Source organism: Cariama cristata, unplaced genomic scaffold (assembly GCF_000690535.1).
Source record: "Cariama cristata isolate BGI_N322 unplaced genomic scaffold, ASM69053v1 scaffold6220, whole genome shotgun sequence".
Classification (NCBI taxonomy): Eukaryota; Metazoa; Chordata; class Aves; order Cariamiformes; family Cariamidae; genus Cariama; species Cariama cristata.
The window spans coordinates 54,767-73,312 of NW_009592902.1; the positions used below are offsets into that span (position 1 = coordinate 54,767).

At 36.8% G+C, this 18,546-nt stretch overlaps 1 protein-coding gene across 1 annotated transcript in view; it reads right to left on the reverse strand.

Annotated features, from left to right (window-relative positions):
- The window catches only part of DCAF6 (DDB1 and CUL4 associated factor 6), a gene marked incomplete at its 5' end in the record, with an annotated part of 82,302 nt that overhangs the window by 24,637 nt on the left and 39,119 nt on the right, over positions 1–18,546 (reverse strand). Inside the window, 3 exons of the mRNA XM_009700879.1 lie at positions 483–598; positions 4,350–4,455; positions 11,461–11,520. Of these exons, the coding sequence (XP_009699181.1) occupies positions 483–598; positions 4,350–4,455; positions 11,461–11,520 (282 nt within the window). The remainder of the gene's footprint in view (positions 1–482; positions 599–4,349; positions 4,456–11,460; positions 11,521–18,546) is intronic.

Genomic DNA, 18,546 nt, shown 5'->3' on the forward strand with positions numbered 1-18,546 from the left:
TCTGAAGACAGAAATCAAGTTATCCCTCTATTAAAAGGGATGTTTGTTTTTTTTTTTTTTTAAAAAACAAAACATTTCTCTGGAACCAGTCAGTTGACTTGGCTGCCCTTTTGGCAATGAATTGAGCAGGACAACCACATGTAACAAAATACAGTGAAAGCTTGAAAGAAATGTAACAAAATACCTAGCACTCATTTATGACTGCAAAGTGCAGTTATTCTATTTTTCGATATAAATTGGGGCAGAATATGTCCTTCAGAAAAATGAATAAGGATTTTAGAACTAAAGACAGGATAAGTTATTTTTGTTTATATTTATTTACAGCTTTCTTTTTCTTTCCTAAAAAAAAATCATGTTCTATTATGGCTGTACTCTGCCTTCATATGCCTGTGCATGAGACTCCCATTGTGTTCAACGGTAGTCATGAACACATGAGAGCAGAATTTTTACCCTAACATTACAGAAATAACACTGTATCTTACTTGTTTCTTCATCTTCAGGCCCTGACTCTTCTGAGGCTTTTGTTTTTACAGAGTCTTCTTGGCCTTCAGCTTTGCAATGACTTCCACTCCCTCTAGAGCTTGAATTTGTGCTGCTCCTGGCAACATAACACATAAAAAAAAAATAATTTAGAAATAACGTAAACAAGTAAGATCATTGCAATAGCACAGCCTGACCATCATCATCTTTCTCACTGCAGTCTCACAATTCAATAGCTCCTGGCAGCAGCTACAACTAACAACCTTCACAGCAATTTCAAAATTCTCTTTTATTATGTCTAATGCCACTCATCCCACACCATTCCTCTGTACCACAGAACCCTGTTCTCTCCTTCCTGTCTTTTTTTTTTTTTTAAACCTTTAAAGGATTTCTTCATTGCTTTTCAAAATATTGTGAGAACTCAAAAGGATTTGCTGTCTTTCACTATTTACCATTTTTTACATGTATACATGATCAGAGACCTTATTAAAGGTATGACAAGCTGTCAGCTGAGCACTAATATATAATTTACAATTAAAAAAAAACTGATTCAGATAAAATTCTCCATGTTCTTCACCCTTAACTATCATTCCTGTACCTTTTGAGGCATGGCCTTCTGATGTCAGCTTTCAGTCCTCAAAGTTTTGTTATTTCTCAAGATTTACTATAAGCTGGTACTTGAGATTCGCTCCCCATTCACGTTTAGATAATTATTGTGGAACACCAATTTCTGTTTACAATAAGGAAACTTATTCCTCAGGAAATACGTAACACTGCTGTTCTGAAGTTCGTAAAAACTAACGTTTTTAGACTCTCTCGAAAAGACCTTATTTTAGGAAATACAAAGCCTTGGTCCACAGCTCTCCCATTCTTTCCTGTGTCACATCTGTGTTGTGGCCTCAAACTTAGGCAAATTGTTGGACAAAAGCAGAAACAAAGATGAGTTATGAGAATTATAAGCATGATTCTCAAGAATTTAGACTGTATTGCTACAAGTATCTTCTTACCTGTGTATGTTACTACTAAACTATTTTACATGCCACATTGCTAGAAGCAGCACAAATCATGCTTAGTATAGATTCCCAAGAATCTAGTCTAGACTTCAGTACTTTATGTTTTTACATTAAATACAAGAGTTTTTACTCGTCTTGATGAGCAATAGTCTGTTTCTTTGCAGTACCAGATTTGGAGTATGTAGAAAGTTTTTGTTAGCCCTTACCGTATTTCTTCTAAATCAAGAATTTTCAGCATTTTTTCTGAATGAACAGACAAAAAGGGTACTGGTAGACACCAAGTCAGGATTTCTGCTATTTCATGCCTCATATGATATAATCACTTTTATGAACTTAATCACAGTATAAGCACTAAGATTTTTTTGGACTCTTAGGAATCTACTTTCTAGCTCAACGCTCAATGCTAATTTACATTCATGTATTACTCTGCTTTAATTTTACTTCAGTGTTATTTTTCACACCAGCAGTTGTACGAAGAGGATGTTTTTGACAGCGCAAAACAACACCCTGTGCTTTCGTTACATTAAGCCCTACTATCTGCTTCCATGGCAGGTTTTCTGTTTCCCCAGTTTTCCACATAACCCTTCTTTGAACCTCGGCCAATTTGAATCCGTTTTCTCGAAAGCATGACGAAGACCGCACACAGCATTCTAAGTCTCAAAGCAAAGCAGAGTTGAGCAGCAGCACCAGTAATTCTCAGCCTTGGCTGAAGTTTCCCAGCTGGTGACATCTAGGATCATACTGACCTTTCCAGTAGCTGCATCATATTGAGAATGAAGTGACTGGTATGTCCTTTCTTCTTCCATTTCCTTTTCACAACACTCCCAACTTTCAGATTAGGTTTTTGCTATTTGTCCTCAACTGCATAATTTTGCTATATGGAATTGCATTCTATTCCTATTATTCCATTCTTTGGCACAACGTCTTTAGTTAGCCTCTGAACTGCCAAGGCCTTGCAACTTCGTCCTGCTAGGAGATGCTTCTTCTTCTCCCTACCCACGCTACACTACCCGCTACACAAGCTCCATTAAGTTAGCTTACTACCACGTTCGTTTTCTTTATTGATCTATCTGTCCCACCTTGAACAGAAGATCCACATGCCGCAAAGTATCAAATACTTTCTGGAAACCCAGTTAGTTTCTCTCTATTACACCAGGTATATTTCTGGAAGCCATTATTCTGTCAAATAAAAGGTATTGAATCATGCACATTCTAGTTCCCATAATTTTGGTTTATTTCCCATGTACTGCTTGTTTTCATACACCTTTCTATCAGAACTGTCCTAAAGTCTTGAGTATTTCTACCATTAGTCTTAAAAGATTATGATGTTTAGCCTTCACTCTCCTTTGGTATTACATTTGACCTTTGTCATTCACATGGTGCTAACCCTCGGCCCAAAAGATTTGGTAAAACACTTGCAACAGTAGACAGAAAAATATATGTGAAGTTAAGTTTTGGTACTTTTCACTTAGCCTTCACTTCCCCAATTACAGATTTTTTTAACGAGTAATTTTCCTGTCCCTCATCTCCATTCCCTGTACACTCTACTTTTTCTTAATATTGTTTTTGAGGTAGTTGTTCATTCAAGCTTTTCATCCTCAGAATCACTTACATCATTAACTGTTTGAAGTGTAAAATGCATTTTTCAAATTTTGTTTTAGAATAAACACAGAAGCAAAGGGTTCATGTTGTCTAATAAACTTTGTTTTCTGTGATACAGTGGTAGTAATATTTCATTATCACATTAAAAAACCCCACTAGAATAAATGGACAAAAGATTTGCTAATGCTCTGTTCCTCTTCTGAAATTTGCCTATCCTAAAACATTAAACAAAGATGACTACAAAACTAAACAGAGAATTAGTTAAAAGCATTACAGCAAAACTAATTCTTTCAAAGCTTGCTGGATTTGGACTCTAAATAGAAATACAGTCTGATAGATTGGTTGAATATAACTGTCACAGTATTTCAGATTCACATGGGCAAAGTCTTCATTCTTGTGAAAACACACAAGTCACTGCTGAAAGTTTCCAAATTGCTATGGGCAAGGTGTATGTTTTATGTCCAAAGCCACAGCACTTAAGAGTAGTGAAATATGTTGTGTGTTTGGTTGGGTTTTTTCCCAGTAACAAATGCCAGCAAGCATTGCTACTTACTGTCTTTCACAATAATTTTGAAAACATAAGCAAAGGAATAGAAGTAAGAGGAGATAAAATAAGAATTGTGGCTGTTTTGAGAGATCCTGAGATGCTCTAGTGATAGACTTCGATACAAAACGAAGTAAGTCATGCCAGTTAGACCGTATGCGTTCATTATCTGAACAGGATGCCATCAATGTAATATCTAAGCAGTTCACAAAGTTAGTATCTTAACCATATGCATTCATCAACACTCCTCAGACACAGAAATCCTAATTTCACTGTTTTACAACTTGGGAACTGTGCCACAGAAAGACCAGTTTGCAGAATACCATAGAAATCTGGTAGAACACAGAATGAAAACTTAAAACACTAGCCCCAGGACCACCTTTCCATCACTGTACTACCCTGCTTTAGTAAGACAGTAAACACTAATATTATGCTAGGGTTTAATGAAGATAGCATGTTTCAAATTACATTAGCATTAAAAAGATTTACGGTAAATATCACAAAAAAAATCTCTTGCATAAACTTCATGTTGAAGTATGACTGTCTTATGTTCTGAACGCATTAAAGACTACAGCCATTTCAAATTGTCTATATACATCTAAAAATATACATATACCATATGGAAAAATAATTTATCTGTATCTATGCTAGACGAGTGTTACTGATACGTGCTGATCAATAACCAGTCAAAACCAAAATGAACTTCTTACCACTCATCAGTGAAGTCCAGTTTTATTGTGCTTGTAGTCGTTCCTTCCGTGCTGTAGTGCAAACTTAAAACCGGTTCACCTGTTCCTGTTCGTGGCTTATCACTCTCTGTAAATATGGGGTTGATAAAGTTTGGATGGGCATCAGTAATATACATAAAACTGTTATCATTCTGAAGATTCATACAATTATCCTAACAAAGGCCAAATGTGGTAGTAACATGTATAATGTCTATTTAAGATCTCTTATAGACCAAGCAAAAAGTTAAACACTGTCAGAGTAAACACATCAAATTTGCAATGCTTTAAAAATGGCCTAAAATTATTTGTATTTATAAGAGCAAACAAAGAAGATGCTGTCCTTCAACATGCAGATATATAAAATTGCAGATAGGTATCCGTACACACAGTATTATCCTTTATAAGCAGATCCCTTTTCTATCAAGTATATTAATAAGAATATAAAATGGTTTTGGAAGTGGTGTTGAGTCTTTTTTGCCTCAGTAAATCACATGAAGAAAAAAGATGATGAGATCTAGACACAATCAGTGGTCTAGAAAAATCACCATTGCCCTTCCTTTTTTTTCCTACTTACAACCCAGTCAACTACCAGTATCCTTAGACCTACTGTAAATTGTCAGCTAGTTGTCATAAAAACACTCTAAATTCATGTTCGGAGACCTTCGGGTTTAAAAAACCCTTTTGTATTATAATAACTGTAAGCAGAAGGGGAGTACTTGCAAAATGAACTATTCACGATATCCAAAAGCAACAGAAGTGAATCAAATTGAAAACCACTGCAAGTCTGCCAATCATCTGCTCCATACGTAGTCCTGAGGATGTTCAGCGGGCTCCTTCAAAACAGAACTGCTCAATGACATCCATCCACTCACCACCCTTGAGTAAAATTCATGGTCACAATCCATCTACAGGCGTGGCACAATTGCCGTTTAGACTGAAAGTTGGCCTTGGGCGATATGCAAAAGTTCATGGAAAACAGCATCAGATTAAACCTCACGACAGAGGGGCCATTCTCTCAGAACTCAGACAAGGGAGTTTACTTAGTATTAGGCACTGCTCAGATGACCCCTAAGTAGCCTATGTAGTCTTGCTTTTCGTGAAAGCTGAGCTTATCTCAAGACTGTTCGGACAAAACCATGCCCTGTTTTCTTCGGTTTATAGAGTACAGCAATTTGACTATAAGGATACTTGCAGTATTGGCAGCAGACTGACACTTAAAGTAAAAGCTTCAGATCATCTTTGGGTAAGCATCAATTAAAATCTAACGATTCAAGCAGAAACCTACCAATTCCTCCACTAAAAAGACTATTATTAAAACAGTCACGGCCACAATACTGCCACAGGGTATTTATTTTAAAAAAAAAAACAACAATTAAGTTATTAGGAACTATGAAATAGTACATAAAAATGTAACCTAACGATCAGCGCTCATATTTTTAAACTGCTGACAGGCAGAAGCCCACTCGCAGGATCAGAGCAGGGATCAGCTGCTCCAAAGAACTTGAAATACGTATTTCTACATATTCTGAAGAGAAATTAAAAAAAACACCCACCCAAACAAAAACAAACAAAAACCCCCAAATAAAAAAAAAAAACAACACAAAAACCCTGTAAGAAAATTTAAAATATTTTAATGTGAAAGGGAATTAACTAAATCCAACCACGATCCTAATCAGTCATAAGGCATGGGCCTCATTCTATGCAAAGAAAAGCTCATAGCTCTCTAAAACAAAGGTTCCAGTTCCATTCTCGCTAGAGTGGAGCAAGAATAAAACTGATCAAAAGGTTTCCAGTTCCTGAAATAAACTGAGTAAAAAAAGAAACAAATGTAAGAAAATATTTTACAGTGGCATATAGAATCATAGAACGTCCTGAGTTGGAAGGGATTCAACAAGGATCATCGAGTCCAACTCCTGTCTCTGTGCAGGACAACCCCAAAATTCACACCATCTGTCCAAATGCTTCCTGATGTATACAAATATTTTGAATATAAATGACATGTTCTTTCTTAACTAAACAGGTGCTTTCTCTACTTTTTGGTAACCTATCAGCAAGCATCTCTTAGTGCAAAAGACTGTTCAAACCGTAAGCATTCCTTCCTCAGCAAGTACAAATACTGATCGGTCCAACATATTGCACAAGTCATCAGGAGCTGGACACTGAAAGAGCAAAAAAAAATTAGATAGTTGGAGAATTCTTTACCTTCCTTGTAACAGGTACCGACAAGACATATCTTTGAACTGTGAACCCAAATCTTAAAGAGAGACAACTCACTGCCTTGAACAGTCCAAGACAGCCACCAAACAATGACTATACTGTAACTTGGTACTGCTTAGGCAACATTTGCTTCAGAACATAACTAGTTAATGTTACTGACCAAAGTCACCAAACACCGCTCTCCTATAATGAACCTAACCCAATATTAGGCTCAAGTTACAAAGCTCAGATCACATTATCATAACAGTGCTTTCCTGTCTTAAAATCTCAACGTCAAAAAATTTAACCAAGATGCATAAAGATCGTCCTCTGACTATGCTTACTCTGGAAGCAATGCTCATATTTATTCACACTCAAAACGTTGGAAGAATTGTTGTAGCCTTAGCCAAAGAGGGCACTGACTAAGAAATAATTTTTACAAATTTCTGGAGAGAGATAGCTTTTAAACTATATTGTGTAATTCTTAAATCTACAATAACGTGAGCTACAATTTGCCTTGGGTCAGTTTTTTCTTTAAGTTAGCTTTAGGGCATGACATTAGCGCTAATAAGAACAAGAAACTTTTTAAAAGGCAGATGAGACAAGAATCTGATAATAAACCGCACAGAATTAGTTGTGTAGTTCACTATTTTGAATTCAACTTATACCGCTAATGAAAGCTGAATGGGAACCTCTGAAGAAAGCTAATAAGCTCTGCCTAGTACATAATTGAACATTCTTTTAGAGAAGCCACATAAAATCCAGAAGTCGTGAACTCTTTGTTTTCAAGAACAATGTGAATGCCAAAGACTGGCTAGATCAGAATGAAGCACTGTTCTCTTTCACTACTAGGTTCATCCCACCAGGCCAGATCTACTTCACATTGATAAAAAATATGAAGGGAAGAGGAGGAAAAGTTGCATAGCTTCTGTGCTTTAGGGGAGAGCTATTGCCAAAACTATTAATCTGATTGCAAGCCCTAGTAGGGTAATAATTGCTCCCAGAGAAAGATGTAGCTTGTCAACACCTTACTAAACTCTATTCCAAGTTCTTCAAAAATGCCTTGAAACTTGACTGAGATTTTACAGCTAAACACATTATACTTTAAAAATACCATCAACAACTTCCAGTTTTATTTCATAAGCAACCTTGTCCTAGGACACCATCAACAACTTAGTTTTATTTCATAAGCAACCTTGTCCTAGAACGGCCATTCCCATGAAATGGTCCATTCTCCAGTTGCCTATTGGAGGAAAGTACTTCTAAACTACCATCCTGAAAACTGAAGACAAAAATTCATTCCTAACCTTATTTAAAAAACAAAACCACCACCAAACCTCACAACTGAAAGCAAGACCCCTCATATCTACTTTTTCCCTTAGAAAAGGAACCTATGCAAATGTAACTTCACAAAGATTGAGGGTTTTGACTATGAAGAGATAAGGGCATAAAGACAGGTTTAAAGATTGCATTACCTAGTTAAACTAACGTTGTAAGGAACTTCTAGCTAGTTTCTCATATCTCAAATGCTCCCCAATTCACTAGTCTATTGGCAATCCCATGAGAAGAGGATAGATGACTTTTCATGAAAAACTTGCAAAATAATTTCTATCCTCCTCCTAAGAAAAGGAGCTTTGTACATTCTGAAGACAGGGTTATATTCTGGGTGAAAACCAAACACAGTTACTTCTGAAGGGAGAAAAATGGATCTAAAAAGGAGAAAATAAAGAGTGTATTTCAGAAAACGGGAATTCCACGGGAAGGCTTAACACATGAAGATTCATGAGAAGCAGCTGAACTTGGGGGGAAGGGTGGAGATTCCTTTAGGTAGTGAAGAACACTGACTGAACAACATCACACTGATACCAGTCAGTATAAGGCACGATGACATCTGAGGGAAAACCAAAAATCAAATAATTCTTTGGACCAGCCTCACCTATAGCCCAAGCCATACAATGTCTTTGTCTATATGATTCCTATACTAGTTAGATATAGCACTGTACTTTACTGAAGGAGACAGTACAGACCACCCTGTGCCCTATGACGAAGCACAGGTCCAAAATTCTTGAGCTTGTACCTGCAGGGCTCACTATAGACCTGGAAAGCTCTATATGCACACCAATGCTCAACCAGTTTGTCTGACTGGGAGGCAGAGCCAATGACCTGGGACACAGCACGGGCCAATACAGTTTGAAGGACTGACAGTACCGTTTATGAAGAACTAACTCCGTCATAGCTGACATACCAGCTCATTTCGAGCCAGCTCAACTCTCTATAACGTGGCACTGAACAACCTGGTATGGACATCACCATAAGGGATTACTAAACCCTTATGCTAACTTGCAAATATCCAGAAATATCAGTAATCAGTATGGCTTCTGTATACATAGGAAGCAGCATGAAGATGGTATGGGATGCATACACACGTTTACACTTCAAAGTTACCGAGCTAGTTCTCTGGCTTCAGGTTCCCTCTTTAATCATACCCATTCAGGCAGTACCCTACAGTCAGACATTGCCTTTACACTGCCAACAAATCTAACAGCCACCCTCCATTACTAAAATCACAGTCCAAAAAAGAACAACAACAAAAAAATTTAAAAAATCCAGCATAGATCACTGTAATCCATTTGAAACTATTTTGTACAGATAGGAATGACTTCTAGCTTCTGCTGGACTGTCAGAATAATGGCATTAAAAATTAATGTTTGTAATAAGTATCAAGAGATCTTTAAACCCACTAACAGTCTTAAAACATAAATGCCAACAAAAGAGCCTGGTCCAACAGAAGACAGCTAATTCAGTACCAACTTAAGCAAAGAGAGGAGTAAGAAAGAAAAAGCATTCCTATATAAAAAGAACTTCTATGACTTCCTTCATTAGCTACTTACACTTTTTTTGAGATTTGTGTTCAAATATGAAGTGAAACTAATGCAGTTTAACTTCAAAATACCAGCTGGATTTCAGCAAATCATTCTTTCTGGTTATCATTTGGACAACGGATTTCCTAATAAATTACCTCCTTTTCCAAATCCTTACTTTTCCAAATCCTTACTTTTCCAAACTAGAAGTAACATTCTGTGTCTCTTCAGGTGATCCTTACCATCACAACAGAAAAACATTGCCTTAAAACAATCAGAACTGGTCTACCAATAAAGACTGGATAAACAAATGTATTTTGGTGGTTTTTTTTCATATGAAAAAATCTGAAGTGCTTTTATGAGAGGAAACCTCTTCACATTAGTTCAAGTAATTTCTTAATTCAGGGAAAAATTCTTAGAAAAAACTCCCAGGAGTCTATTACAACTGTGCAATTAATAGTAACACATAAACTAGTTTTTAAGGCAACGGATCCTCCTTGAAGAGGAATCTGATGCAGATTTGAGAACCGATTTCTGGGAGCAAAACTTCTGGTTTTATCTTTGTTGTCAGACGAGCTTAATTCACAACCTCACGGAACAATTTATCAGCTTTCCAAAATTTTTGCAGTTCCAAGAACTTCAGTAAACATACAGACTGTCTATATTAATTCTACTTTATTCTACTCTCATCAAATAACGCTTTATTCTGAGTTCATAACAGAGAACATAACTTGGCCACTAATTATAAGCAAGTTTTCCAGCTAAAGCTGACTATTGGAGTGATATAGACTACTGAAACCTGAATAATTAGCAAATTTACACCTTAAGGTTTAAGGCTATTTCATCACAAAATGTAATTCCACAAAAGTAATTTATTTGGTCAATATAAAACACAGCTTGATTTTTCCCCCCCAATGTTCTGGCATCCTAAAATAAACCGTAAGCTCAACGGTTGCCAAACAGACTATTTTTCTGAAATGGGATTTCAAAATGGCATTCTAGTTTAGAATATGAAACAAGTTGAAACAGCCAGCTCTTTGGTGGGATTTGAGCTATTAAATCTCTACAGAGGCTTTTGATATGGAAGTAAGCATGATATAGAGTGCATGGAAGTCTGTTTTTAAATTATCGTCTATCACTCATTAATTATTCAGGCACAAATATTCACTACAGATGACATTGGCTCAGCTGAAACAGGGTCACCTATGGCCCACTTCACTGCTCACAATTTGAAGACCGATGAATAATGGGCCTAGAAAAACCTCGCAAGTGTTCTTTCTCTGTAGATGCCCTGTGGGCTGGTGGTAGAAAGACTAGTACTTGTTTAGCAGAAGGGGTGTCAGGGGTGTAAGATGCACCAAAGTGCAATACGTGCTCTTGAGTTACTCAAGTTGTGCAAGTACAACAAAGCTGCACATCTGCTCACAATGTGAAGACCGATGAGTAATGGGCCTAGAAAAAGCTCGCAAGCGTTCTTTCTACCACCAGCCCACAGGGCATCTACAGAGAAAGACTAGTACTTGTTTAGCAGAAGGGGTGTCAGGGGTGTAAGATGCACCAAAGTGCAATACGTGCTCTTGAGTTACTCAAGTTGTGCAAGTACAACAAAGCTGCACATCTCTCTTGCCTAAGAGAAATTAATTTGGCATTATAGGATTAAAAGCTACTTCAATCTCGATATTTGCACTTTGATCCAAGAACAACCATTCAGAAAGACTGTTTAAAGAATTAATTTTACTTTGCATTTAAAAAAAATGTTCTAAATGTCTGTAGAGCACATAAGACATTTACTGTACCTACATCGAACGCATTAAGAATTGAGCATAGGATGGCTTTTGAAAACAACAATTAACCTTACTCTGTTACTCATCTTGAGATTTAAATAATTAATGAGTTTCCAGCAGATCTGCTTACAGAATTCTACTTTATGTAGCTGAACAGCATTTTTAGACTGTTTATCGTCATGAAAGGCAATCTGAAAAGGAAGCATTGCAATCAACTATGGCTGGGTATAGCGCATTTCCTGGCACACGCACCCTGTTGCTCATCAAGTGACATGGATCCAAGCTGTTTGTTAACCACAGAAGAAGGAGAATCTGAAACAAAAACGAGATTTCAACTTAAAACATAAGCAGCAGAGAACTGCACAGCAATGTCACGATCATATGTTAGTTTAAAATAAAAAAATAAAAAGCAGCAACATAAGGAAGCTTTGGGTTTGTTTTATGAGCAGCCAGCCATACTGCATTTTCTAGGCATGACAGAAGCAAAGCCACTTGTTTCAAATCATTATGTATTTCTTTAGGTAGTCATTGAACAACCTGAAGCTTGCTGACATGTCGATATTAAAAATGCCTGGCCATTACCAAAGATTTTACTATGTTCTTCAAACTTCTAACATGTCATTAAAAACACTGACGAGTCGTGACTCCTAAAGCCTCTGCTCCAACTACCAAACGACACTAGTGTTTCAAACCAGAAAATTTCAGAATATTTACACTTCTACATAAAATACCCAATGGGATACCAGTATCTTCAATATTTATACCTATGAGCATCAAATGTAAAAGATGAGACTGTTTACAGATATAACAGCATATAGACTGTTTTTAAAACATTAAAGCACCAAAATACATCCCACTCATATGACAATTGGAGAGTTCTGCATTCCTAGATGCTCTGCCTCTGTGGCATCTGATGACTGAGAACATGTCTTCATGAGTTTATCACAGTACCACACCAGTCCATCTTATAAAAATCCTTATCTAATCACAGGGAGGGGAAAAAACAAACAAACAAACATAAAAGAACCCCTCAAAACCCCCACCAGTTTCCACTGGGCACTACCAGTTAATAACCATCACCACCACTGCATTCATTGTGCAGACAAATGACAGATGCAACGTTCAGTATAATCTGTGAGACTATTTTCCTTGTCACCTCTGAAGACCAGATCTTACTTCTGGCTTATCTTCAGATGAGCTGATGTACGTAAATTAGTGGAGTATTTCAAAGATATTGGCTAGGCTACTGTATCTGGGTTCCATTTGTTAATCTTCTGTTATAAACAAATTCATGCTAAGCTGAAAGGTTTTAATATCCTGTATTATAAACTGAGTCATAGTCTGCCAACATCACAGCATGCTAAAGGAATTTGAACATAAATTTAAATGCTATACAAGGAAAGCAATGAAATAACACACTGTCTCCTACAGGAAGCTCACTTCCAGGTTTGGGCCAGAATCACCAGCATGACCTATTTTGTAGTACAGCCCTAAAACCTGCTAAATTGACAAAGCTGATTTAAATATATATCCCCAAATGATACTTCGTTCCCAACCGTTGGTGCAAGAATCACCGTCTGTTCCTTCCTTACACTGATAAATAGTGCAGGGGAGGGGAGGAGGTGTGAAGAACAGAGACCAGGAGAGTCTGAGGCAAGCTCAGCGTGTTTTGGAGCTTGGCTTGTTTTGTAACTGGGCTTATTTCCGTAACTGGGGAACATAAAATTGATCCAGTTTTGTCTACACCTTTGTTCAGCCACGCCTTGCGCCAAATACGCCTAAGCCAGACCACAGATTTTGTCATCTAGATTTAGATGGGACGTAGTTCTTAAGTATGAGACTTGTAACAATATATTTCACTTTCCAAAACCGAAGTGTGCTTTACGTATAATTTCTAATTTAGAAGAGAAGTATTTACAGCAGAGTTTTTTCAATGGAGTAGTAATCCACTTTTTAGAATGTAAATCGGAGCAAAAAGCTGGCGTAAAGATGCACCATGTCACAAGATGATCTCCTTGTATGCCAGCTGACTCGGCACAGGAATCGGTACCCCTCTCGCATGGGCACCCTGGATTTGATCGCTGACTTACGGTTATGAAGTCCATAATTGGGATTAACTTGTCTCAAAAGTGCTAAAGGGAGAGGAGATCTTGGACAGCAAGCTGAGAAGCCTAACGACAGAAGACAGTGATTCTCAGTTGTGCTCTGCTCTTAAGCTTATACAAAGAATTTGGAGCGCATGTGTCCTTTTTTTAAAAGGCATATCATGCTGCCAAATATTTTACTTGGTTGGAAAAGCTAATCTCATCAGTTCTTTAATTCAGATCAAGATGAACAGAAGAAATATGACTGAACTAACATATTTTAATTATAAATGTACGAAATTACATTTACTACCCTTATCAGCGCTTCTAAATTTTAAGAACTCACGTTATACAACAGTAAGTAAAAACCAGGTATGTTTTACCACATGCATCATTCAATCAGCAAAAATGAAACATTTTCTAGGTAGTAGTCCATGCCAATGTAGGCTTAAACCTCCCACACTTCACTATTATTTTGACATCTTCTTAGAACTTTGTGAATGCATCTCACTTGTAATAGGAGAATTTTTAAACAATATATAGGAAACACCCTAAATATCCCAATTAACATGGTTAAGAGCTCAGTTTGCAGCAATTTTTAACTCACTTTTTTTTTTTCTCCAAGTCCCTTGAAGCCACAGATCACCAGCACCCCTTGAAGTGGCACTGCAGTCTGGAACCCCACACCTCAGGCAGGGAAATGAATACAACCATGAAACCAGCCTAGAGAAGTTCAGGTAAATGCCTCTTTTTTTAATATATGGCTTTGTTTTGTAAAAATTCTGAAAAAGTACTTTCATCATTTCTGATAAAGCTTTTGAAAAAAAAAAGTATTACCAAAACTGTGCCATATAGTTAAAAAAACAAACAAAAATCCAAACTCTTACCTGAGCCTTCACAGGCTGGGTCTACATCCCAATGCAGTTCACCACTGGTTGTAATGTCACCAGTACGTTCTAAACTGGAACACCACTTAAAGAGGGAACTGGAGATTCATAAATTTGGGGAACCTCAAACAGAAAATAGAAGATAATTTTCAAGTCAGTTATATGCTGAAGGATCTTCCTATAGTTTGGGCAATCAGCACTTGACTTCACCAAAATATTAGCATGCCACTGCTATTGTTTTGGTAAAAAAAAAAATTAAATAATTGTATCACTGTAACACCAGCTCCAGTGAGAGTCAGGCCCGAAGCAGTGAGACCTGTTTTTAAAGTTCTAAACATGGTACATATAGCAAACCTTAATCTAAGAAGCAAAATCCTTGTTTTAATAACTAGGAGTAATTGCTTTGCACAGTGAATATGCTCTCAGTTACATATTTTGGACTTCAACTAGACACATTTCTACATCTGGGTGTTTATAAAGAATGCAAAGAATCTAGTAATAAAAATTGCAGTCATCCCCTTGTTCTTCGCAGAAAGCTTTAAAACAGAAATGAAGGTTCAATTTGTTCTGCTTTAAAGACACTGACTGTATAGACTTTTGAAATAACCGAAGTTTAAAAAAGAAAAAAATAATTAAGTCAATGTGCATCACAGGTTCTGCAATATGTCGGCATGCAGGCGTGTATATATCTATCTATCTTTATTCTACAATAAATGCAGTCTAAATCAAATTAGTTTTTCCTCAGAAAAGAAAGGTTCACATTACTCCGTATTTTTGTGGGTAAGATCATGCACACCGACTGCTACAGGAAGCCCTGATTTATAATACTCATTTATTTTTTTTCTTTTTCACTTCAAGATCAGCTGGCTCATGTTTCTGTAACTTCTGAATTTGCATTAAATTCACTTCAAGTTCTCAAAAAGAGGAGTGATGTAGGTAATGGCGATGCATACATGGCGTATCAGCGCTGGGCTGAGCAGCAAAAACAACAGGTTAAAAAGGTTTACTTTCTTTGTAGTCTGTATATCGCATTAATATACATATTAATATACAAACATGTAGCTTGTATGTCACATTAATATACATGTATATCGCATGTATATTAAATACTGCACAGGAATATATGTTCCAATACTGAATAAAAGTTCTCAAATGCCACAAAAATGTAAGTCAAAACTAGGCTTTGTTGGAGAAGGTATATAATAAAAAACCAAAACAAAACAACAACCCCCAAAAAGCCAACAAAACAACAAGTTACCATAGTTCCCTAATTAAATAAAGCAGCTATCAAAAACTCTGGATCTGTTCAGTACCTAAGCAAAGGCTTGAAGACAAAACCAGACCTGATACACGCAGCATATACTGCTTCTAAAACTCTGCCAAATTTACACAATACTTACGAGAGGTATCAACCAAAATAAAGTCTCTTTGCCATCTGCGGATGAAGTACCTTTTTCCTCATCGTCAAATCAGCCCACTCAGTTAACTCACTTTCACATTCAACAACAACATAACTTTTTGACCATATTCTCCTAAATAGTGAAGGTTAATTATTACAGATACAGCTTACAAATCCTCGTGTAACTATTACAAGTCCTTAGACTAGGAGACAGAATAACTACCAAACAGTCTAATTTTCTATTAAACGTGTAAAAGCTTTCAGCCTTTGATATTTTCTACTGGTAATTTTTTACATGGCTGGGGTATTTTTCTCTCCAGCCTGTGTCTACAGCTATAATTGAGCTTCTGTGATTGCAAAGATAAGGATTAAGAATGAAATACAGAGTAGGGATTGAGAATTTACAGCCCTGGGCCAGAGGCTGTGATGCCATTTCACAAAGTGGCAGACAAATTTTGGGGTGTAATTTTTTTTGTTTGAAAATTTACGACGAGTATGTGCCTGAAAACTGAATATCTGCCTCGAGACAGAGCATCAAAGACAACCTTGCAGGAAAAAAAAAAAAATTTATATATATACACACAAGAGATTGTCTCTGTATGGAATTTTACTATTAAAAAAAACCCCCAAAATTAAGAACTTCTTTTTCTCTTACTACATTTCTGAAATGTCAGCTTACCATAGGGTTGGAAAACACTTGTCTCTATGGAGAAGCAAGAGCCCAGAAATCTGTAGCTCTGGTTTTCCAAAGGAATAGATTGAGGCTACACATCTTCTCAAAAATAAGACTTGGGAGATCAGAAAAAAGGAAGAAAGGAACTTGTATAAAAAGAAACGAGCACATCCAGAGAATATTGCCATCCTCAGAGTGCAGAAATCTCCAAAAGTAAATAAACAATGCAAAGGTAATCTGGATTCTCCAAAAAAAACAGGTTTCATTTGTTCCCTCCCATAATAGGGGAAAGAGGAATACAATGAAAGAAGCTGATGAAGCGCAACAGGAATTTCTGGTATTTAAACATACGAGTAGAAAGGGAAAAGTAATGTAATCTTTTATCAGATTTCTTGAGGAATAACTGACCAAACATATTAAATGTTTAAATCTGAATTCCCGATTTTAAATCTGCCACTGTCTATAATGCTGAAGGTAGCAAATTCCATCAATCAGACCAAACAGCAAACAGACAGACATCCTAATGAGCTGGAGGTCAGGTAGCAAAACTGTTCCCCCTTCCTCTCCCCAGAAATAAATGCTGCCATAGTGCTAAGCAAATCTATCTTTCAAAGCAATTACTTAACAAGTAAAATCATTAAATTTGCAAATTTATTGTCATCACGCAAAGAATAAGGTAAACATTTGAATACTAGTTTTCTCCAAGGCTATGTATGTGTTCTGCGCTTCCCTGGTGATCCCAAACAAAACGATCAGACCTTCCCATTAGTTCCCTTAAAATCTGAAGCACATGGGAACTCAAAACTCCCAAGAGGCAGCAATGGGGGATCCAAACTAACTGCAATACATCTCTCACTCCCAGTCAAAGCAATTACTCAGCTTAAAGCTTCAAATTTATGTCAGTATGGATCCTACAGCACCCTGACTCACAAGCGACTGGGAGTAAAGAATTACATTGCATCCTTGAAGGAGCACTAAGAAAGAGATGGGCGAGACAGTATCAAGTGAAACCCAGAACAACACATACTTCTGAGATAGTAAAATATCCACAGATATACCTCCAGTTGAAAATTCTACAGATATAGTTGTAACCAAACCTTTTTTCCCAACTTCAATTCAATGGGAAACAATTTAGTAAAAAAAAATAAAAATAAAAATTAAGTCATTCTGAAAAGAAAACGGAAGATCAAGATCTATTGACTGTAAGTGTTAGCAGCTACGGTTTTGCCTCTATCAATATATATCTTTGAGTTAATAAATGCTGATGTTCAGTTTGCTGAAAAAGAACTGGTAGCTTTTTGGTAGGGTTGGTTTTTTTTCCTGCTAGGAAATCCACAAAAACTCTGTTTTTCTTGTTCTCCTCCTACACGTAAGAGTACCTATGGCCGCCATCCCTAGGATGAGCACACAGCCCTCCAGGATTTACTGGTTTCCAAACATTCTGAAAACTCACTGTCGAATTTTCTAGTGTAAGAAGTTATTCAAAATTCAGTAACTACATATTGTAACTAACGCACTAGCCACTGATAGATCAAATTGTTCTGTAAGGCTCCAGAGAAATGAATAGATTGGAACCATGGCAAGGCAAGCCGTGAATGTATGACACAATCCTTGTAAGTAATTTAGCCATACCTCAACTGTCACAGCATTTATCCATAGAAGAAACATCGCTAGACATTACTTTTCAACATAAAAAATGCTGATTTTTCACACAGCATGCAGCTCACTCATTTTTACATGGTGCCATGACAAAGTTTGCTTCAAGTTTATGCTTTAGGGTTCACCTCTTTATTCATATGCATACTTCCACCCTAACTTTCTCAAATATGTCTCTTTTTGTTATAAACATCTCCAAGGCTTTCCTGTAGAAATTCTTAATCTCAGTAAGACAAGAGGAAGAGGATGGTGAAATGAGAAGTCACTCTGTTCCCAAAAGGAGAGCATATCTGGGGACTTTGGCTTGTTACAAGTATTTTCACTATACTTACTGTAAAACCATAGCATTTAAGAGTGCCAAAATTCTGTTTTACTGAATTGTTACCCTGATTTAGAACATATGCTAAACCAAAGCCAAGTCTTAAATGTTACCGTCAGGATATAATTAACACCAGAATGCAACTTCAAGTGTGTAAGTACCTTACTCTAATCAGGACACAGCAATTTCTTGCTCAACTGCTCTAACAAACATTGCACATACCCGATACCATGCAACCTAGGAAACTTTCTCCATATAGTATCAATTAACTATATAATCCAAACATGTTAGATAAATGAAAACCGTCAATATTACTCTTT